At 35.7% G+C, this 23,992-nt stretch overlaps 2 protein-coding genes across 7 annotated transcripts in view; one reads left to right on the top strand and one right to left on the bottom strand.

The window, feature by feature from the left end:
* LOC138320653 (double-stranded RNA-specific editase 1-like) overlaps positions 1 to 13,108 on the top strand; it is a 156,159-nt gene extending 143,051 nt beyond the window's left edge. For all 6 annotated transcript variants that reach the window (XM_069263792.1, XM_069263791.1, XM_069263789.1 and 3 more), the window contains 2 exons: positions 8,012 to 8,686; positions 10,946 to 13,108. In XM_069263792.1, coding sequence (XP_069119893.1) covers positions 8,012 to 8,686; positions 10,946 to 11,484 — 1,214 coding nt within the window. In that variant the 3' untranslated portion in view covers positions 11,485 to 13,108. The remainder of the gene's footprint in view (positions 1 to 8,011; positions 8,687 to 10,945) is intronic.
* Positions 13,109 to 17,523: 4,415 nt separating this feature from the next.
* LOC138320652 (WD repeat-containing protein 37-like) overlaps positions 17,524 to 23,992 on the bottom strand; it is a 32,204-nt gene continuing 25,735 nt past the window's right edge. Inside the window, exons 7-12 of the mRNA XM_069263788.1 lie at positions 23,440 to 23,500; positions 21,889 to 22,074; positions 20,705 to 20,843; positions 20,322 to 20,456; positions 19,288 to 19,402; positions 17,524 to 18,817 (exon numbers count right to left, since the gene is read on the bottom strand). Coding sequence (XP_069119889.1) covers positions 18,695 to 18,817; positions 19,288 to 19,402; positions 20,322 to 20,456; positions 20,705 to 20,843; positions 21,889 to 22,074; positions 23,440 to 23,500 — 759 coding nt within the window. The 3' untranslated portion in view covers positions 17,524 to 18,694. The remainder of the gene's footprint in view (positions 18,818 to 19,287; positions 19,403 to 20,321; positions 20,457 to 20,704; positions 20,844 to 21,888; positions 22,075 to 23,439; positions 23,501 to 23,992) is intronic.

The following is a 23,992-nucleotide window of genomic DNA, read 5'->3' as shown; positions in this document are numbered from 1 at the left end:
TGAGTACTATGATTTTATGTTGACCGATTTTATGGGTATATTGTACCGAGGGGAGCCCTCTTTATTTCTTGGTTCAAGTTGTCTCGGTTCGATTCCCAAAGCTCCCATACTGTTTGAAGAAATTCACTGAAAAAAGCCTTGAATTCTGTCCCTCTGGAGACATAGACGCATTTCTTTACTTTGTGTAGTAACTATTTATAGTGAAGTTTTCATATTTTGTGTTTTCATCATTGAAGGGTATGTCTAACACTTTTGTTAACATGTTTGATGTTTGGTACAAACTGCAATCCTGAACATTCCTTATGATTATTGAGTATTTTTTTGTGTGGAAAATTTAAGACCCAATGTCACTCTTGAAATATAATAAATTCAATTTATTCTCGGACTTAATCAAAATTTTACTGATTTGAAAGAATATTTTCAACACTTATAAATTTGACAATCATATAAAAAAGAAGAACAAAAAATAAATTTGACAATCTTAAAAAAAGAAGAACAAAAAGAAAAAAAATAAGGGAAAAAAGAGGAAAATATTGCATTTCATTTTCCTTACAAAATCAATTTGGTCAGGGTGTACAGAATTTGGCAAGGAGAAAGCATAATATGATAACAGTTGTTAGATTTCTGTATATCTATGCCCAATGGGAACGACTATGAATTAATAAGTTTCCTTTCGTCAATAACCTAATGCGTGTTGTATTATTCATATGGGGCTTGTTTAACGACATGGATTGGGTAAACCTGACGGGTCAGTATTGTATGGTTATTATTGAAGGTCTCGGAACAATTCCGCACAAACTGCTGGCAAAATAGAAACATCATAACAGTATCGAACCTTACAAAAGCTCTCCCTAGTGGTTGAACATATTAAAACTTCACAGAAGTATTGACAGGAAGTTATAGATATATACAATAGGTGCTTCAGTTGGGACATCAAACCAGATCGTGGCTGTACAGGCGTCCGATTGGCTGATACCTAGCATGTCTATAAACTTGTTCCATTCGGCCAATTCAAATGAAACTTGTTTTTATAAATGCTGTGGTAGTTTATGAGATGTTGGTAATGGTATGCTGTTGATGCATGTCAAAGAAAGGATACTACATATGTGATAAATACAGAACTATAATGTTTCTTATCGTAGAGGTATCGTGCCAACAGTAAGTCTGTAGGTATATAAATTACAGGGAGATAGGGTAGCTAAAGTAATAATGCGTGGACAGACAGACCCTCCAAACCCTACCATTTCTGTATCAGACCGTGATCCTGATGGGCGCTACTATCACCAGTACTGGCCGTTCTGGATAAAATTTGTCCAGCAGACAGGGATCTGTATAGGCTCCGTTATCACTGGAAGTGTGGCCGTCCTGGGTATAATTCTCTGGTATACATCAGGCAGCTTTGTCATATTTCAGTTCCCTATTTTCTATTTTTTTTTCTCCGATAGCCAGTTTCTCTCTAAAGATTGAGTTTGGTGTGTAAAACCAGATCCTATAATGGGAATTGTTTGGTGCCATTTCCACCCGCCAATCTAGGTATTTTCACAAAGTAGATAACTCTCAGCTAAAATACAAAAACAGGGAGAAAAAATTCCCTTATGTAAGGTAAACATGATGGAACTATTACATCTGTGATATTTCACAAAATTGACATTGATCTGTAGCAATTAAATATTTTTACAACACTTCCGCCACATGATAAAGTGGCCTCCTGGAGGACAGTTCTAGTGTCTTCTGTCTAATGATAAGATAGCCCTTTTGTGGATGGAATGGATGGGATCAGCTGTGTTCTACTTAAGGGGCTATAAAACCTTATTATACTGATAATTGTTATATATATAATTAGATATAATTAGATTTCTATCCACTGGTTAACTTGTGTAGGTGGTTCGATACCTTGGTACATTAATATGGCCCTCCCCAGACTGATCTGTCTAGATCTACTTTCACTTTGCCTTTACTTTACCATTGATTGTATGTTGGGATGACAGGCTGATTGATGTGTCTGTTTATAATCCACTTTCACATTGCCTTTCCTGACAGTGCTGATAATACCTTGTGATGTATCACTCCACTTGTACAACCTCCTTTCATGACCCCCAGCCGGACTGTCCTCTTGTGTAACTTCTCAGCCACCCTATGAGATTCAGTCTAATATGTATAACATCACATTAGGACTCCTAATGGAAGCTTTGTCCTCACTGTACCTCCACCGATCACTTCTGTAAAAATAATGATGATTGATAAGATTTTAAACAGATTCCAATTAAACAATTACAAGCAATTTTTGTCACTGTTATGAAGATGGATGATGTTATGAATGTGTGTGGTTCTTGGTGCAATATATTGCCCTATTGCTACAAATATGTCATTCCTGAGTAATTAACGTGTGATTGTTTGCTGCACACTACCTCACTGTTTCATTTTATGTAAATTATATTGCCTAGTTGAGGCTATAGTTGGTCAGTCCACATACATAATGTTCTATGGCTTAATATTTCCTGAATTGTTCAATAGATAGACATTTAGAATAAAAGGTTATAAAAATGTAAATGTTTATAAATTGTTTATTTCAAGGTGGAAAGTCATTATACTGTTATAATTTACCACTTTCTGCATCTCCACCCAGAAGAGTTATTGTATCCCATACCGTATTTGACCGCAAATAAGACCCCTTGCCTATTTTGACACATTTTCAGACTAAGTGGGGGTGTCTGCAATAAGACCCCCCATCTATTTTTCCATTTACTGGATGATGGATTTGAGCAATGGAGTAATTTAAATGTCACCAAAATGACTCTGTATCAGGGCTTCTTTTTGTTTGTCTTATCGGCATAGAAAATTATGAAGCAAACAGCTGTTTGATTGGAGGTTATTTTCGATTAAATAACGCCTGTATATGTTTCCATTTACACTTCATATCGGCATGGTTAACACGTTTTAGTGTTCGTACGGCTTGTCATTTTTTACATGAATCGGCAAAGATATTTGTCATTGATGCACATTGTTTCTACAGTCGTGGATTCTAATTCAATACAATCATTACCTAAAACATCTGCTTAAGGCATTTACAGTTTCAAATATGTTTATGTGTGAACTTAACGTACCTTAGTTCACGATCAGTTGAAGAATCCATGCTTTATTTTTCGGCGGCCATGTTTTTGTTTACATAGTCTGTATAATATGATTAGGTGCAAAGTTTCGTATTTTATTCTGGATACAATTATGCAAATATACATATTCAACTTATTCAAAGACAAGTACTTTGTGTAGTAGCTTGTGGCTATACATGTATCAGTAAATAATTAATGAACCTGTACCTATTAGTGTAAGTTACATCGTCTAGACTGAAGATACAATGAGACTACCCTGTTTCTCATACAAGATGAAATGAAGAAAACAGACGCGGTTATCATATTGTACAAATATTATTGTTCGTGGTTTAGAATAATGATGCATGTTTAATGTAAGAATGGAAATAAGCTGTAAAATCTCTAATGTATTACACATTGAATCAACAAAATACAGGTCTCTTCAGACCGATCTGCTGCTTGATGAATGATTTGTGACTATTTTTTCAGATAAGAAACACATTATACACTGTAGATCTGTTAGATACCTGAGTAGTAGTTTATATAGATCCTGTTGATGTAGTCCCTGGGTTACCAAGATTATGAGCTAACCAGATTTGTCTGTCAGCCTTTGTCATGACTGAGATTTCGGCCAGGAAATTCATAGAGAGATTCAGCAGAAATCCCCCTGGGCCACTGCTGGGCGAGATAAAAAAGAAAATGTGAATTACATAACCTTGTCGGCATTGTATGTGAAAGTTACCATCAATATAAAATACAAAGGAGTGTTGGGTTTGGAGCCTCTCAGATCTATACATGTTTCTGGTGAACACCTGGAAACGACAGGTCAGCTAATCCAGGAAAACGTAAACCTGTGTACATAGGTCTCTAAAAAAGAAAATTAAAAATATAAGATTTGAAAAAAGGACAAATTTAAATAGTAGAATGAATTGTATTTGTAGCTGTTGTGAATACTTCGTCACTTTAGCCCAAACTGTTTTGTGTATGCTTGCAGATATAGTGTAGAATAAACACTCTTCATATATATTGAAAGGTCAATTTGTTAAAAGCACTTCATTTTGAAAAAAGTTTCCAAAGTTTTAAAGTACAGATCTTTTAACATTTTGGCTATATTTTGAAATGCTTTAATAATGTTTTTGATACATCTTTGCAATACATGGATCAAACCTCAGCTGACCATTAAGGCCCTTGCATGTGGACCTCGTGTTGATATAATAGTAATATTGATAGTGAGCCAGAGTAAGAGATTGTGACTCCACAATACATGGATCAAACCTCAGCTGACCATTAAGGCCCTTGCATGTGGACCTCGTGTTGATATAATAGTAATAATGACAGTGAACCAGAGTAAGAGATTGTGACTCCACAATACATGGATCAAACCTCAGCTGACCATTAAGGCCCTTGCATGTGGACCTCGTGTTGATATAATAGTAATATTGATAGTGAGCCAGAGTAAGAGATTGTGACTCCACAATACATGGATCAAACCTCAGCTGACCATTAAGGCCCTTGCATGTGGACCTCGTGTTGATATAATAGTAATATTGACAGTGAACCAGAGTAAGAGATTGTGACTCCACAATACATGGATCAAACCTCAGCTGACCATTAAGGCCCTTGCATGTGGACCTCGTGTTGATATAATAGTAATATTGACAGTGAGCCAGAGTAAGAGATTGTGACTCCACAATACATGGATCAAACCTCAGCTGACCATTAAGGCCCTTGCATGTGGACCTCGTGTTGATATAATAGTAATATTGATAGTGAGCCAGAGTAAGAGATTGTGACTCCACAATACATGGATCAAACCTCAGCTGACCATTAAGGCCCTTGCATGTGGACCTCGTGTTGATATAATAGTAATAATGACAGTGAGCCAGAGTAAGAGATTGTGACTCCACAATACATGGATCAAACCTCAGCTGACCATTAAGGCCCTTGCATGTGGACCTCGTGTTGATATAATAGTAATATTGACAGTGAACCAGAGTAAGAGATTGTGACTCCACAATACATGGATCAAACCTCAGCTGACCATTAAGGCCCTTGCATGTGGACCTCGTGTTGATATAATAGTAATATTGACAGTGAACCAGAGTAAGAGATTGTGACTCCACAATACATGGATCAAACCTCAGTTGACCATTAAGGCCCTTGCATGTGGACCTCGTGTTGATATAATAGTAAGGTTGACAGTGAGCCAGAGTAAGAGATTGTGACTCCTCACAACATCACTATTTTGGTACTATATTGACCGCCTATCATCTGTGTTATGTTATGAAACTCAACATTTCTACATGATACCTAGTCCCCTGCAGCTTTAAGAACGGAATCAAGGATGGGAAGGCTTTTGGGAACAGTGAAGAATTCCAAAATTGATCTCTGCAACAGCTTTCATTGCATTTCCTTTGATGCTTATCTTCCGTTTTGTTCAAGATATGCTTAGTTTTTGATGGCTACAGGTCTGCAACGCATGCAGGGGATTTATTCTCCCCAACTGGTAGCCTAGACTGACTTATATATCTACATTACAACTATAATTCTTATGACGAAAGAAAAAAACAGCACAATGTACATCAAAAACTCAGACATTGTTACTTGGTTATGTATTCTCATATGGCTATTTCCTATTCATGAGACTTTCGATTGAAACCATGCCCAGTATATCGAGACGATTATGACATGTGTTATGCATCAGAATATTTTATATTTCAATATACACCCCCTCCCCCCTCGATGTACTCTCTGCTAAACATGATGAGGGGCTTTAATTTAGATGTTATGTGACTTTAAATGTCAAACTTTAGCTACTGTTTTTTATAATTAAACAGACTGTATAATGATTCATATGGTTGATATCTACTCCACAACTTATTACATTTGTACTAGAGGAAATGGCAGGAGGGGAGTTGGAGGGGTTAGAATGGAGGACATACATAACCATTTTAGGTGTTATGTATTTACTGAAATACCCTGGTAATTTGTAGGGAAGAAGAACTTGAAGATCCAGAAAGAGGAGACAATAGTCCAGTTAAAAACAGATACAAGAATAATGAGAAGAATTGTCAAGTTTCATATCAAATGTATGTACCTTTGGTCTCCCACATACTAAATCATAAATATGATGTAATACGGTAGGCTTTCAAAAGATCATAGGAAAATTTTAGATTATAGTTTCAGCCATTTTATAGACAAGAGATGGAGCATCAGGGATATAATTGACAAAAATAGAGAAAGCTATTGCTGGTTAGATGAATACTTTGAATTGTCCTGGACTTCAGTGATTGTAATATTAACATAAATTAATGTGATGTGTGACTGTGGTGTCCAACTATGGCCAGTGTTGATAGAGACATTTATTAATTTGCTGGTAACATGTGATTCTACAATATTGCAATATGTCATATGTGACAGCTACCAGTGTGGTATGTTTACAGGTATTGATATTGACATGTAGGTCTCGTGTTGGTTTTCAATTTACAAAATGCATGACGTTGGGTCAATTTAGACAAAGCTTCATCTTTTGTGGTGAGAGCCGATTGACAAATCAGTATAACTTGTGTCTGGTCACAGCAGCACTTGGAAAAATCAAGGGAGTTGAGTTAATAAGATATCGGACATTGATGTCTGAGTTATGAGATATAATATAAAATCAACATTTCCCATTGCCATCTTTATATTAAGAGATTTAGAAGGCAGAAATTTAAATGTTGTAAAAACTTGAACCAGACATGGCGTGACACAGATGAATTACAGTGTACAAAATGTTTCTAATTATAAAGTGAAAGTTTAGTTTGAATTCTTGTTTGTTTTTGTAATGAGTCGAAAATTGCACCTGCTGCAGTTGAGATACATTCATTAAATCTGTGCTTAATTTGTTTATGAAATTCTTCTTATGAACAATAACGTACAGTATGATAATGCTTTGTCATAGAAAACGATTAGAAAGGAACTTTTTTCTGGCATTGAAAAAGATTAAACTATCTTCTAGCTTGAGCAGAATATGCCTGAAAAGTGAGTCATTGTCACCAAATTAAGGAGAGAGCTTATACAATTGATAGATCAGATCCAATATCAGTAGAGGTGGAAGGTCTGATCTGATCTACCTAACCATTGTCTAGCAGTCTGTTTTCACAGTTTAGTGAGTAGGTGGTGGTACAAATGTAAAGGTGACGATTTATATATCGTTGGAGATTGGGGGCTGAGGTGTGAAAACAGATGGCTGTCAGGAAATAGACTTTTTATTAATATTTCAAACATGAAGTGTTAATAAAAGTACAGTCGTAATCAAACAATATCTCAATACGCAACATCTAAATCAACTTAAACTATTAATGGTATGAAATTAATTTTAAATGGGGAGAGATAGAGAGTGAGAGAGGGAACAATTAATTTTGTCTTGGATAAAGAGAATTATTTTTAGGTTGCATATGTACCAAATGAACCATTTCTAATCTATGGTCTAGATTATCAGGAAAGGTTTAGATTGACTGGACAACAATGGATTAGTATAATTTACAATTTAGAATTAAGTAAGGGAGGTGCTCATTTATTTATAGAAATTCCCCATTACGACACTTCTATGCAGACACCCTTCTTTGCTGTTCTAACATTATGATGCGATATATTTTATAGTGGCTATATTTGTTAATTTATTGATGGTAAATTTTCCATTTTGATATTTTAATTCTTTTTAGCATGGGAATGCCTTCAGAAATATGACATATAAAATGTCAAGAGTACGACCACACAAAAAAAAAAAAAAAAAAAAATATGCGATAAACGTGGAAGACTTTAATACCATCACCGCCTTTATGTAGCCTGTGGGAAATCGTCTACTATACAGATGATTGTATGGTGTTAATGCTTGGTTCATTTTACACATCTCTAATATTATTTTCTTTGCCTTGTTGTAGGTATGCAGCCCACAGGCGATGTAGCGACAAATGTACCACAGGAACTAGCCGATCTAGTGGCCAAACTGGTACTAGAAAAGTTCAGCGAGCTCACAAATGGCTTTACAAGCCCACAGGCACGACGGAAAGTGCTTGCTGGTGTTGTCATGACAACAGGAGAGGATGCCACCAATGCCAAGGTGTTATGTGTTACTACAGGAACAAAGTGTATCAATGGCGAGTATATGAGTGACAAAGGCTTGTCACTAAACGATTGTCATGCTGAAATCCTCTCACGTCGATGTGTACTTCGCTTTCTTCATGCAGAACTTGTGAAACATTTATCTTCAGATGAGGAGGTGAAGAAAACTTCCATATTTGTAAATCGTGAGGGAGGAGGGTTCGTGCTCCGCGAGGGCGTGCACTTCCATCTCTATGTGAGTACCGCCCCCTGTGGAGACTCCCGAATCTTCTCCCCTCATGAGACGGCGAACGAGCCTGGGGATTCTGGGGACAAGCACCCTAATCGGAAGGCGAGAGGACAACTGCGTACAAAGATAGAGTCGGGTGAAGGTACCATACCTATCAAGTCTTCAGGAGGTATACAGACCTGGGATGGAATTCTCGAGGGCGAGCGTCTACTCACAATGTCCTGTAGTGATAAAATAGCTCGCTGGAATGTCCTTGGCATCCAAGGTATGTATTTCTGTAGATTTGTCCTGCCAACCACTGTCTCTAAAAATCACATTTGTAAGGACATATGGTACACCATAATAATTCTGCATCTTTGAAATATTTGTACCTTTTAACTTTCATCATCATTTCTACCAATTAAAACGGTTTCATCACAATTGTAACCTTTACCCCAACCTTTGTGATAATTTTGCGACTATGAAATCCCATGCTACCAAATGACCTTCCACCATTGTAACCTTTTCCATCATTAATTGTTTATTACAATTAAAATCTTTGGAGCTATTAAACTACTTTTAGCAGCATTCAAATATTTGCCTTCATTGAAATATAGTTTTCTGTTTTTGCATCTCCCATATTACACAGTTATGTTCTATTGTGAAATCTTTACATTGTAAGCAAAAGTTACATTGTTTCCTTTGAAACATATGATGTTAGACTTTTAAAACATGAGATAACAATTAGTTCCTACCCACAAGGGTAGATAACTCTGTAATTTGCAAATTCATGAATTTGCTGCCATTGTCTGTTGCCCACAGTTAGGTTTTTTTGTCCCCCCCCCCTGTTTGGGTGTAAATTAGTCCCTACTAAGTTAGTCCATAGAGGAAATGCAGACTTAAACGATAAAAAAATTCATGTAAGCTAAATGAGATGACATTGTCACACAAGTATGATAAATTACGTATCGTAAACATATTTATTATACATGTAACATATTATAAAAAAATCACCTTTTTACTGGTATGACTGAATGAATTTTGACTAAATTATGTATTACCTTTATTGGAATGAATATAAAAGTTAATCATACACTTTCCTGCCCACCTTTGATGTAGCTGTTTTTTATTTATCAACCAATCCAGGTTCTATTAAGTATTCTGTTTTTATGAATGGAATGTTTGTTGTCAGACGACACTGACATGCAAACCTTTGTACCCACTGTCAGTATATGATTTATTTTGGTATGGGATGAAATCACCCAACTATATAGGCCAGTTGATGTGTCTGGGGAATTTACAGTAATCGGAGCTAGATTCTGCAATTTATCAATATTTCATAAGGATTACTGCAACTTATACACAAGGTAGCTGGCCTAGATAAATTCATGCATACGAACAAGAAATAATATTTCAAGGATCTGTATTTACACTACAGTTAAAACGATAACTGACTGATATGCCACCCATAAAAATTATATACTACCAATGCCCAAACCAGTAAAAATGTTTATGTCATCTGATTTTTAAGTAAATAAGAGTTATGCCCCTTACTTTATATTCCGTTGTAGCATTTATTCTGTAACAAATATAATTACAATGGATCATGCTCTACAAGTCTAACAGAATTTTTTGAAAGCAAACATCTTTGTCCAAATTGCATGGAACTGTGTTTCTTTGTTTTTCATGGAAATGTGTTTTATAACAGTTAAATTAAGACAAAACCTTAAAGGCCTCTACCTTCTTGAAACAGCTTTTAATTTTTAAAATGGGAATGCAAAACAAGTTTGATCACTTTGTAGAGTTGTAAAAGTGACAAGCTTACCATCAATACTACACTTATTATAACCTTTGAAATAATTTAATTAAAATAAATTAAATGTTAATTTCCATAACACAGGTCGTCTTATGTTTCCTCCCGTAGTCCTAACTATCATGTAACTATCATGTGCTAGATAACTATATCTTCGTCAGACGGTGAATGAATATTCACTGTTATCATATATATAACACAGGAAATCTTGCATATGTTTAGTGTTGTAACTTCATCTTAAGCCATCAATAGATATATATTTTATTATGTTATGAATGTTTTGAAAAAAAACTTTAATTTTTGATGTGGAAATGTCTTAAATTGTTTAATAAATTGATTATAAATCTTATAAATTAAATAATTATTATTAAGGACTTAAATGGTTATTTCGATTACCAAATACACTAATAAACTAGTGTTTCCATTTTGTTAGAGATTAAAATGGATTCCATACTATCCTGCCTATTATGTATTTGCATGTTACAGAGTTATCTACCCTTGTTGGTGTTTATTGATTGTTACATGGTGCGTTTGTGAGAGTAACGTCATAGTTTTAATGAGAAACAATGTACCCATTCTTTTTGCTCACCGTTGATATCAACCACTGGGGCTGATAACTCGGCACTGCAAAGACTGATACAATATTGGTTATGAAACCTGGACTTTCCTTTTCTCGCTTTGCATTGTTACTACATTTTAACAACTATATATGACACCTTTCTTTGTTGACAGGTGCCCTGCTCAGCCATTTTATACAGCCGATCTACTTTGACAGTATAATACTGGGGAGTCTGTATCATGGCGACCACCTGTCCCGGGCAGTATGTTCACGTCTGGCTGGCATAGAGAACATCTTTGAACCCTATCACCTTCACCAACCATACTTAAGTGGCATCAGTAATCCTGAGAGTCGTCAGCCGGGAAAAGCACCAAACTTTGCAGTCAACTGGTGTTGTAATGATACAGGTCTTGAGGTGATCAACGCAATGACTGGTAAACTGGAAGATGGAGGTGTATCACGCCTGTGCAAAAATTCTTTCTTCGAGACGTTCTCGAAACTTTATGGCAGTCTTGCATCTTTAACCAATCAAACTGTAATGGCCAAACCTAGAACTTACTCAGAGGCCAAGAGCTCAGTCATGGATTATCAACTTGCCAAGTCACAGCTTTTTAAGACATTCCAGTCTTTGGGACTTGGTAGCTGGGTGAAAAAGCCCATTGAACAGGATCAGTTCTCATTGGACCAGACACAGGTATCATCTCTCAGCTAACCACAGGAAGTCATCACAGGGTGAACTTGGCATGACAGGAAGCTGTCATTTGTTGGGGAGGGGGGAGCTATAGGCAGAGCAGGACAGCAAAATGTTTCAGTGATCAAAGAACATTTAAATTGCATTGATAGAAACAAAATGATAACAATGCAAAATCAGAATTGGTTAAAAAGCTATTAAAACTGCTATTTTACTTGATCACTGTCAGGCTGAACTTTAAGCTACCAGACTGTTACAAGTATTAGCCTGGTAACTTCAGCAAAATTTGCAGTTAGACCAAATATGGTGACTTAAGCCAAGCTTGATGTTGACATTATAGTGACTGACCTGTCTGTCAGCCTCAACTTGCTGTCTGCCTTATCAAACCTGGCGACATGCTGTCTGTCTGCCTGAAGGTATCTTCAGCTATTAAAGCTTCCACTCTGGAAGAGTGGTGAGCAAAGCTTGTCAACCAAAATGCTTGGTGAGCAAAGCTTGTCAGACAAAATGCTTGGTGAGCAAAGCTTGTCAACTAAAATGCTTGGTGAACAAAGCTTGTCAAACAAAATGCTTGGTGAGCAAAGCTTTTCAACCAAAATGCTTGATGAGCAAAGCTTTTCAACCAAAATGCTTGGTGGGCAAACCTTGTCAAACAAAATGCTTGGTGAGCAAAGCTTGTCAAACAAAATGCAAAGTGAGCAAAGCTTGTCAAACAAAATGCTTGGTGAGCAAAGTTTGTCAACCAAAATACTTGATGAGCAAAGCTTTTCAACCAAAATGCTTGGTGAACAAAGCTTGTCAAACAAAATGCTTGATGAGCAAAGCTTGTCAGACAAAATGCTTGGTGAGCAAAGCTTGTCAACTAAAATGCTTGGTGAACAAAGCTTGTCAAACAAAATGCTTGGTGAGCAAAGCTTGTCAACCAAAATGCTTGGTGAGCAAAGCTTTTCAACCAAAATGCTTGATGAGCAAAGCTTTTCAACCAAAATGCTTGGTGGGCAAACCTTGTCAAACAAAATGCTTGGTGAGCAAAGCTTGTCAACCAAAATGCAAAGTGAGCAAAGCTTGTCAAACAAAATGCTTGGTGAGCAAAGTTTGTCAACCAAAAGGCTTTATGAGCAAAGCTTGTCAGACAAAATGCTTGGCGAGCAAAGTTTGTCAACCAAAATGTTTGGTGGACAAAGGTTGTCAAACAAAATGCTTGGTGAGCAAAGCTTGTCAACCAAAAATGCTTGATGAACAAAGCTTGTCAAACAAAATGCTTGGTGAGCAAAGCTTTTCAACTAAAATGATTGGTGAGCAAAGCTTGTCAAACAAAATACTTGGTGAGCAAAGCTTGTCAACCAAAATGATTGATGAACAAAGCTTGTCAAACAAAATGCTTGGTGAGCAAAGCTTGTCAACCAAAATGCTTAGTGAGCAAAGCTTGTCATACAAAATTCTTGGTGAGCAAAGCTTGTCAACCAAAAGGCTTGATGAACAAAGCTTGTCATTTAAATGCTTGGTGAGCACAGCTTGTCTACCAAAATGCTTGATGAGTACAGCTTGTCAACCAAAATGCTTGGTTATAAAAGCTTGCCTACCAAAATGCTTGGTGAGCAAAGCTTGTCAAACAAAATCCTTGGTGAGCACAGCTTGTCAAACAAAATACACAAAATACTTGATGAGCAAAGCTTGTCAACCAAAATACTTGGTGAGCAAAGCTTGTTGTCGGTTGATGTGCTTGGTGACCAAAGTTTGCTGTCAACCAAAGTGCTTGGTGACCAAAACTTGTTGTCAACCAACATGCTGGCCTACCAAAGCTTGATGTCAGCTGAAGTGCTTGGTAATCAAACTTGCTAACCAAAGTGCATGACGACCAACTTGCTTGTCATAAGAAGTGCTTGGTGACCAAATCTTGTTGTCAACCAAAGTGCTTGGTGACCAAAACTTGTTGTCAACCAACATGCTTGCCTACCAAAGCTTGATGTCAGCTGAAGTGCTTGGTAATCAAACTTGCTAACCAAAGTGTATGATGACCAACTTGCTTGTCATAAGATTGCTTGGTGACCAAATCTTGTTGTCAACCAAAGTGCTTGGTGACCAAAACTTGTCTTTCTTTAAGCTTGATGACTTATTGTTGAAATGGGTCTTGATCTATTTAGAAAGTTTTTATAGTATGAATGGAACTGTGTCCATTTTAATATTTGATTGGTTCATTGACATTTTCTCGATCAATGTTATAAAAAGCCTTTATTCTTTATCATTATATGACATGATTTGTGAACCTTTTTAAAATCAAACCTTATTTAACGATGGGATCTGTACCATTTACTTACATCAGCTGATTGTGTTCATTTATCTTAAAATCATGAATTTGGCATCAGTTTCTTGGTAAGCAGGTAGCACAGCATCCTCGATATTCCAGGGGTTCTCATCACTTACAATCTCTACACCCCTGGACTATCTCAGCAAAACTGAAGGCAGCTCAGGGAAACAAATTGGAACCAATCACAGGCTTGCAAAAATTGCTGAAGACTACAGAGAGAGTGACGCCCAACTAAAGCCACACAGTCAACCACAATGTGCTGTTTTACTGCTCATTTGATATACATCAAAGGACTAAACTACCTGTTCTGTTACTTCCAGTTTTACTTAGAGATAGTCCAGGGGTTTAGAGATAGTATGTGATTGGAACCCCTGGAGTTTCGAGGATGGAAGCAGATACCTCTAGCAATTAGTTATGAAATGCAAATAGCAGTTTTTCAAATAAAAAAACTTAATCACCACAAGATTCTTATTTGCACAACTTTAAGCCAGATTGAAAAACTGGATACTTAGATTAGAATGCTTGTGTTATAGAAATAGACTGATGTAATCAGAGTTACTCCCCTTTACTCCGTGTAAGTGAAAGTCTGGCAGTCGACAGGGCCATAAGATTTTAGCATGTGTTTGCCAAAATCCATATTAATGTTAACTTAGATGTTATGTTCAAATCAAAAATCTTTTATTTGTGACTGAAATTTTATCCCTGTACAATAAATAAAGATAGCACCAGTATTTCCTATATTTTTTCATTATTATTTATATAATACAGCATACCTAGGGTATGATGTATTTAATATATATCAGCTAAATGTAGTACAATGTACTTACATTATCAATTTAAATCTTGTCTTGTTTTTCCTGTAGATTATCATAGATGTTTGATTATTTCCATGGAAACATAAATGACATTATTTCACTTTTAATTCCTTGTTCTTTCAGTTTATGTAGATTTTGTATTCTTAAGTGTTTCTAATGCTAAATAAACTTTTTGTTGTATTTTTTTTATTGTTTCTAAGTTGCCTATTTATCCTACTGATAGTATCTTATAGTGTATGTTTTTACCAATAGTTTTATGAAAGTTTAAAGTCTACCATGTGGACACACATAGATGACAGACTCCCACTCTCAAAAAGTGATACAAGGAAATCATGAATGTCTCACAATATAAAAGTATTTTATCATTTATGATCAGACCATTTTGTTTTTCTTTCATTTCATTATAAGTGAAGATGAAAAGAGTCCATGTACATGCAATATCTGAAAGATATACTCTTTTGGCTTTAGTAGCATTTGACCAAATCATTTTGAACATTTTTGTTTGTGTAAAAGGGAACTAATATAAAGCCTTTAAAAGTTTGGAGGTCCTGGCTACAAATCTCATCTTCCTCTCCTTTTACATTTGGTAATATAACTGGAGATTGGTATAGTGTAGCATTTTATTGACCAGAGCATACTTTGCAAAATTCCACTTGGCATCCTATTTACACATGTTTCGGTCGTTTAACAATGTGCCAGTTTTAAAGATAGTGATTCAGTCAAATGTCTGTAGAAACCAACCTACATGAAGTCTGCAATTAGTGCTTGGCAAGCACCCCAAACTGGTAACATGGAGATGGAGTCTAGTGGTAAAATTTTGCACTGTTCGAGTAACTTGATGGGTTGATTGTTGAATATTTTGTGAAGGTTTGAACAATATATGAGTAATAACAGTGTATAAGATTGTTGAATATTTTGTGAAGATTTGAACAATATTTGAGTAATAACAGTGTATAATTGGATGTTTAAGGTATGACAGAGATATCGTAGTGTTATTGTATCTGTCTACACAGCCGTTTTATATTTGTTGTTTTTATGGATATCATTGCACCTATACACTTAACTACTTTTAAAATATTCAATCAAAATTAACTTCACAGATAACTCCAAAATTTTGGCAAACTTTGATTAAGCAATTTAAAGAGAAACAGTTTTATTCGGTTTCAATAAATAAACTATTGTTTTAAATTCATTTTTACTCAACATTTATTTCCATCTGCTCTCACCAAAGCAATTATCATTATTAATGCTAAGTGAAATGTTGAATGGAAATTTTACATTATGAATGCTAAGTGAAATGTTGAATGGAAATTTTACATTATGAATGTTTTACAATTGACCAATCATTCCCGTATCTTTTTCTAAAATGATTATCATTTCTTCATCTACTCAAATCTTGTCATCATCAAACGCACGTAGTGCAGCAATCCATTCAGAGAACGAGTTTTCATATTTTTTATCATGGTATATATGCAAGTCATTGGAAGATCAACATTTTGATATTTTTCATAATTTTGTGAACTGAATTCCCTGGTCATGACAAGTAGGTCATATGACCTTGAGGAAATGGGTTGTATTTGTAGGTCACTGTATTGTACAGCACTTGTCAGTACGCTCTCCAACAACATCACATTCATTTATATTGTTACGATCTCGCAAATAAAATGGCTGAAAAGCAACTGATCTGTTTTGCAGTTTTCTGTCCTTAGATTTTGATAGAACTATGATTTAGTAATTTCACATTTCTATTTAATCATATAAAGTTTCACAGCATACAATAATAAATAAAATTACTTTTAATAAAAAAACAGCAACACTGATCCTTCTGTTAGTTTATTTATTGAGCACAGTACAGTACAATGAAATGATCTATTTATGTCACTAGATCATTTGATGTTTCAAACTTAAGTCGTTCAGCACTATATCTAATATCTCAGCTTACAAAGGCTACTCAGGCTCACAAATAATATTCTACACAATATTTCAACTATTCAGGCTCTAATTTCTCAAAAAAACACTTAAGTCAAGTGATAACGTCAAAATAAATTGACTGAAATTACATAATAAAGTGACTTTAAGTTTTTGACTAAGTTGGCACTTTTTGTTTTTAGAAATTAGTGCCTGATTCCCCACATACACCATATTTTTTATTGCAAAGAAAATCAGAGACATTAAAACCCTATTATCAGTTCTATGAAACATCAAACACATTATAATACTTAGCACCATGATCTAGTAAGGTTAGGAATAAAGAACGCACAAAAGAATTTCACTTGACAGTGATAACATAACCAAAATACCACCATCGTCTTTCATTAATGAACAAGGAAAAAAGGTCAAATTGCACATAGTTCCTAAGATATACTAATATACACCGGCATGGATAAAATATTTACACCCTCATTAGCTGACATGTAGGAGTGTTTCTAAAGAGATAATACTATAGGCTGTACAACTACAGATCAAACAAGTCACTAAATAGATGGCTCTCAGCTGATAATAGGCTATTGTAATATTAATCATCAACGTATCTGATTGAATTGGAGATATTTCATGGTTCACTGTCATACCATACTGATGGCAGTGACCAATAAGATTTCAGGTTAGATGAACATTATATACTTTTAAACCAATCAGAATGCAGCTTACTGTAAGCCACTTTATATTCATGTGTCTTCATGTGCTATCTACGATACTCCAGGTAATTAATATTACTAATGTTATATTCACCCCTCGACTATCTCATAGTAAACTGAAGGCAGTTCAGAAGAAAAACTCCGATCAATCACTGGCATTTAAAGACTTTCTTATATAATATCAGTAATAGTAACCCCTGGAGTATCAAGGATAGGGCTCTTAGTCTTAGTGACAACCAAGCAGTCATATACATTTGTATTCGTGTAACATTTGAATTCATGGTTGAGCTCTCATGCATTTAAAGACTTTCAAATTGTGCAGTTTTTTTATCTCAAAAAAAATAAAGAGGCTTACAGAAGTAAATTCTGTAATTTGTGATGGATCATGATACTGTTGTATGACAATGGCCAGAGTGACAAGAGTATTATGTATAATGAAGACTTTAGTCAGCTAGTCCAATAACCCAGGTATAGGTGTTAGGTAAGGAACCACTCTATATTTACGTATCAACAACAACATATTTATACCAAACATTCCAACAGCTATTAACAGCTGTATATCTAAGATTGTTAAACTAGAACCTTCTAGGGGAAGGATGAACTATAATTTATCTTATTTGTCAACACAAAGGATGTGATATTCATAGAAACAGTCTTGGCATGACATTCAGTTCATCAGTAGTTACATCATATCATATTAACTTGTGACAGTTGTGTATGGGAGATAACTCTAATAATTGGTCAAACTGCCACGATATATACAGTCCAATTTTTACTGAAACATTGTCTGTATATGTAAGGTTTACAAGTTTTCTGTTTCTACATCAATATATTCCTTGATATATTAATCTGCTTGGTAATTCTTCACATCCTTTTAATCCAATAGCCATTCTGATCAAAGTTCACAAATGAACGAGAAAAGTATACTATAAGGATACTTTCAATACATAGTAGCTAGGTCTAATGCTGATCACTGAGTGACATTAAATGGCAAGATATATACCTCAATTGATATTGTTATATTCAAACTATCAGTTAACATATGTAATAGGCTGGTCTTGTGAACTGGAATTGTGTAATAGTGACAATCTTCATCTTGGCTAAGATAACTGGACAATTAACTTATTGTGTAAGCCTTCTTACATAGTTCATAACACACCACCTGGAGCATATTCAATTCCAAGTAAGGAGTTAGCTCCCATTTTTTAACCATTATCACTCAACATTTGGGATTGTTTTCCTTGCATTTCATACCATTAGTCTCGCATTGTACAATACGTTTTAAATTCAAAGCTTCAAGAAAATTAAAATTCTGTATGGTACTCGATAATGGCCACAAATATACATTGTTTATAAAGCTTTCTGTTTACAGTTCTACAGTAAACTATTGTTTTCCTCACGAAGTTTTCTGCCTGCATCTTCCTTTCGAGGATTTCTTTCTCGCAATGTCATCAGATGATTTCGTAAGAGATCTATTCCTTATTGTGAATGTTGATGTTCCAACCAAACACCTGTCTGTCGAAGCCACAGGTAAATAAGTTACAGATGGGATGATCGTCGGCCCACGCTACAGCTGTCACCATCTTTGTATGGCCCTGAAAATTGAAAGTAAAGTCCTTTTATTCTACCATTTTATCTATACTTCACAAATTAATTGCATGTCAAAATGTCAAAACAAATTGAAAGCTTTTTACTAAAATGTCATTTTCACATTTTAGAGAAGGAAAATCCATTTTGTATTTGTATACTGCAGAGTTGACGGCTCTTGTTTTAAAGTCACATTTTTCTCAGAAAATATTGTTATTTCCACGCACACAAATTATAGACAAAACAACAACAACAACATAACTCAGGAGACAGACTCCTTTGACTAAAACATATATGGAAAATATATTCATACTTCTTTGACTACAGTTTATAAAAGGAAATTCATTGATATAAATATTTTCATAGATGAGAGGTAAAAACCATTAGGCGGAATTATAAACTTGATGAATTCCAAAGGTTTAAAAGAAAGATTACAAATAAAACATGATAACAGTTTATTCTAATATTATCAACTTACTTGTCTGTTACTGCGGGGTAGACGACCAATCCTGTTACCATGGATATCGTACAGACGGATGTGTCTGTTGTCGTGTGGAATAGCTATGGTGTTATGTGACTGTGATACAGATAATCTGAAACAAAAGACACCAGGTTATCACCCTTACACCTACACAGGACTCCCATTTACCGAGTACATCATTCTATAGGATGGAAAAGTATGTTAGAATCATCAAACTATGGGAGGATTTTACAGAAGTGCAATAGCATTGCCTGAAATAAATTGAATTTTGCTATGGCATTTTCCTTTTAAGTCCACTGCAGAAGAGGCATGAAATATTTGGTTTCCTGAATCAAAGGGGAGTAACTTATATAGATAAGAACGAATGACTGAAATAGGTGATCTCATGACTTAGCTATTGACAGTCAGAGTGGATGGCTGATATAGGAGATCTCATGACTTACCTATTGACAGTCGAAGTGGATGGCTGATAAAGGAGATCTCATGAATTACCTATGGACGGTTGGAAAGGATGACTGATATAGGAGATCTCATGACTTACCTATTGACAGTCGAAGTGGATGGCTGATATAGGAGATCTCATGACTTACCTATTGATGGTCGGAAAGGATGACTGATATAGGAGATCTCATGACTTACCTATTGACAGTCGGAAAGGATGACTGATATAGGAGATCTCATGACTTACCTATTGACAGTCGCAGTGGATGGCTGATATAGGAGATCTCATGACTTAGCTATTGACAGTCAGAGTGGATGGCTGATATAGGAGATCTCATGACTTACCTATTGACAGTCAAAGTGGATGGCTGATATAGGTGATCTCATGACTTACCTATTGACAGTCGCAGTGGATGGCTGATATAGGAGATCTCATGACTTACCTATTGACAGTCGCAGTGGATGGCTGATATAGGAGATCACATGACTTAGCTATTGACAGTCAGAGTGGATGGCTGATATAGGACATCTCATGACTTACCTATTGACAATCAGAGCGAATGGCTGATATAGGAGATCTCAAGACTTACCTATTGACAGATGAGTCTGAGCGGATGGCTGATATAGGAGATCTCATATTTTTTATATCCCACACTTTGACAGTGCGATCGTCACTACCAGAAATGACCTTGTCACTCCCGGCAAACACAGCACTTGTCACTGGTCTACAAAGGATACCAAAACAAATTATTGTTCTGGAAAAAATCCTAGTTTTTCTTCAATCAAACTTAGATATTAACATAAATTTAATGAATAGCGATTTATATCTTAATGCATACAATAGCCAAAAATATACATTTTTAGCTTATACAGCTTCATGTAGTTCAAATACATAAATACTGGACTATTAAACACTAAATATATCTGAAACAAATGAAAATGTTTTACATATACTTTTGATAAGTTTACTTACTGTGTGTGACCTTGGAAAACATTGACTAGCATGTTGGGGTCACGGAAGTCCCATAACCTGAAGGTCGTGTCTTTAGACGAAGTGACCACCATTCTTTGGGTTGGATGAGCCCGTACCTCTGTCAGCTCTTGGTCATGTCCTGATAATATACAAAATAAACCCTGATTATAATACTAACATATGTAACACACAAAAAGATTTCCTGCTCATACTAATATATTATTTGGGAAAGATTTTAATAGTATAAGGCCTATTCCAAATACAATTTTGGTTCTAAAAAATTTTCCAAGGAACTCATTAAAATCCAAAGAGAGGTTCACTTTGATTTAGTTTTCAATGGAAAGACATATTATTGAGAAATTAAATTCCAGGTAAACAAACATCTCCACAGACCAGCTAGTAATGAACAGAAAAACATCTCTCCCTAAAATCAGGAGAAGATATTACCGGAATTTTTCTAAGAAATAGAAAGAAGATTTTTTTGTGAACAGACAGCCTATAAATCAATGACAAAAGATATGTTAAATACAATTACATTTGTCTGTGTCTTTTGAATGTGTAATACAAATACCATTGATCACTAAACACTATTGTTATATGACAACTGGGAGTTTCGCCGTTTTCTTATCAATCTCGCTCTCCAGAATCAAACCCATACTAAGATCCCTCACGCGCTTACATCCGGCTATCGAGAGTGATTTGCATAAGTTGTATAACTTGTTTAGTAATCGATGTAAAATAAAGTTTATATTTTAATCAATCTAGACTGCTTATACAGGTCTGGTAAGCCTCGCTATAAATAGAAATATACTTTTCATTTGCATTTGCCAATCATCAGACAATAGTCACAATAAACAAACATGGCAGATAAAACTGCAGTAGTAATAGGATGACAAAAAATGTTTTCGCTGTAGAAGCATAGCAAACATACTAAACAAACTACACACCCTTGAATAATTTTCATGGTTATTTATTAGATTATTTATTGTGCTGTTCTAACTTTATTTTAAATGCCAACGCTTGTATTATAGGCATTTTTCATGTAACAAAACAGTTATTGAGTTTTGTATGTTTATAAGAGGAATTGAAAGATGATATTTCCTTAGCTTTCAGCCAGGGGGATATCACATTTCACAGTTTTAACAATTCCTCATTTTAATCTACAATAATTGTATAATGTTTACCTGTTAGAGTATTAATCTGCTCTCCAGACTCTGCATCATACAAGATGGCCGTCCTATCCCATGATGCCGTGATCACCTGACCGCCAGCAGCCATCCAATCAGCAGACACCACCACCCCATTGTGTCCTGTCAGCTCAAGGGAGGGTGTTCTAAGGGAACTCTCCTCTGGAGTAGACTCCAAAAAGTCTGTCAAAAATAAAAGTTGTACATAACACTGGCACGGAAATTATCATGAATTGTTAAATTATATCAAATAACTAAAATGAATTTTGTTTACAACCAATTCAAGCTAAATAAAACAAGAGGCCCAAGGGCCTTAACGGTCATCTGACTACCTTGGCAATAATCATATAGAAAATTAATTAGAATAGTGTCATGGTAGCAATCTTTGATTTGGGATCAACCAGAGATGTAACAACACTTTGTCGGGAACATGTCATATCATTTCATGCAAGTTTCAGCCAAATCGCACTGTTAGAACTTGAGAAGAAGTTCAAAATGTGTTTTCAAGATGGTGGCCATCTTGGATTTCGGATCAACCCGAAAAATAACGACACTTTGTCAGGACCATGTTCGGATCATTTTATGCATGTTTCAGCCAAATCGCACTGTTAGAACTTGAGAAGAAGTTCAAAATGTGTTTTCAAGATGGCGGTCATCTTGGATTTTGGATTGACCCGCAAAATAACAACACTTTGTCAGGACCATGTCAGGATCATTGTATGCAGGTTTCAGCCAAATCGCACCGGTAGAACTTGAGAAGAAGTTCAAAATGTGTTTTCAAGATTGGGGCTGTGGCTGCTATCTTGGATTTCGGATCGACCGGAAAAATATCAACACTTTATCGGGACCAAGACCATATCATTTTATGCAGGTTTCAGCCAAATCGCACCGTTAGAACTTCAAAAAAAGTTCAAAATGTGTTTTTAAGATCGCGGCTGTGGTGGCCATATTGGATTTCGGTTTGACACAAAAAATAACAACACTTTGTCGGGACCATGTCAGGATCATTTTAAGCAGATTTCAGCCAAATCGCACCGTTAGAACTTGAGAAGAAGTTCAAAATGGGTTTGCAAGATGGCGGCTGTGGCGGCTGTGGCGGCTATCTTGGATTTGGATCAACCGGAAAAATAACCGGAAAAATAATTACACTTTGTCAGGACCATGTCAGGATCATTGCAAGTTTCAGTCAAATCGCACCGTTAGAACTTGAGAAGAAGTTCAAAATGTGTTTCCAAGATGGCAGCTATGACAGCCATCTTGGATTTTGGATCGACCCGAAAAATAACAACACTTTGTCAAGACCATGTCAGGATCATTTCATGCAAGTTTCAGCCAAATCGCACATGTAGAACTTGAGAAGAAGTTCAAAATGTGAAAAGTTAATGCACATTCTTCAGGTCAGATGACCTAAAAATCGGCTAAATCTTGAAATTCAAAGACATGTAAAACGTAATGACAGATTTTTAGTAAATGTTTAGACAGGAACAAATCAAAATCACACAAAATTCAAATAGGTATTTCCCAAAATTCCTTATCTATTTCAATTACCATCAACTGAGTCCTCCTTTTCTGATCCATCAAGGTCATCTTCTCCCGAGGAATGTGATCGCTGTAAGAGAGGTCAAGGTCACATCAGCAACACATATATTATGCAAGATGTCCTGTTTTGATTCCAATGTTTAACTCTAGAGATGAACTGCCTGGATCTTAATATTTACCTCTATAGAAAGGATGTTACGCCTGATCTTCATCAATGGATGTGGACCCCAATGTTTATCTTTAAAAAACGGATGTTGACTCCAATGTTTATCAGGGAAGGGATGTTGACCCCAATGTTTACCTCTATAGAAGGGATGTTGACCCCAATGTTTACCTCTATAGAAGGGATGTTGACACCAATGTTTACCTCTATAGAAGGGATGTTGACACCAATGTTTACCTCTATAGAAGGGATGTTGACACCAATGTTTACCTCTATAGAAGGGATGTTGACCCCAATGTTTACCTCTATAGAAGGGATGTTGACACCAATGTTTACCTCTATAGAAGGGATGTTGACACCAATGTTTACCTCTATAGAAGGGATGTTGACACCAATGTT

This window comes from Argopecten irradians, chromosome 4, assembly GCF_041381155.1.
Source record: "Argopecten irradians isolate NY chromosome 4, Ai_NY, whole genome shotgun sequence".
In the NCBI taxonomy this organism is placed as follows: Eukaryota; Metazoa; Mollusca; class Bivalvia; order Pectinida; family Pectinidae; genus Argopecten; species Argopecten irradians.
Note: the sequence above shows the minus strand (reverse complement) of the source record. Positions and strands in the feature narration are given on the sequence as shown.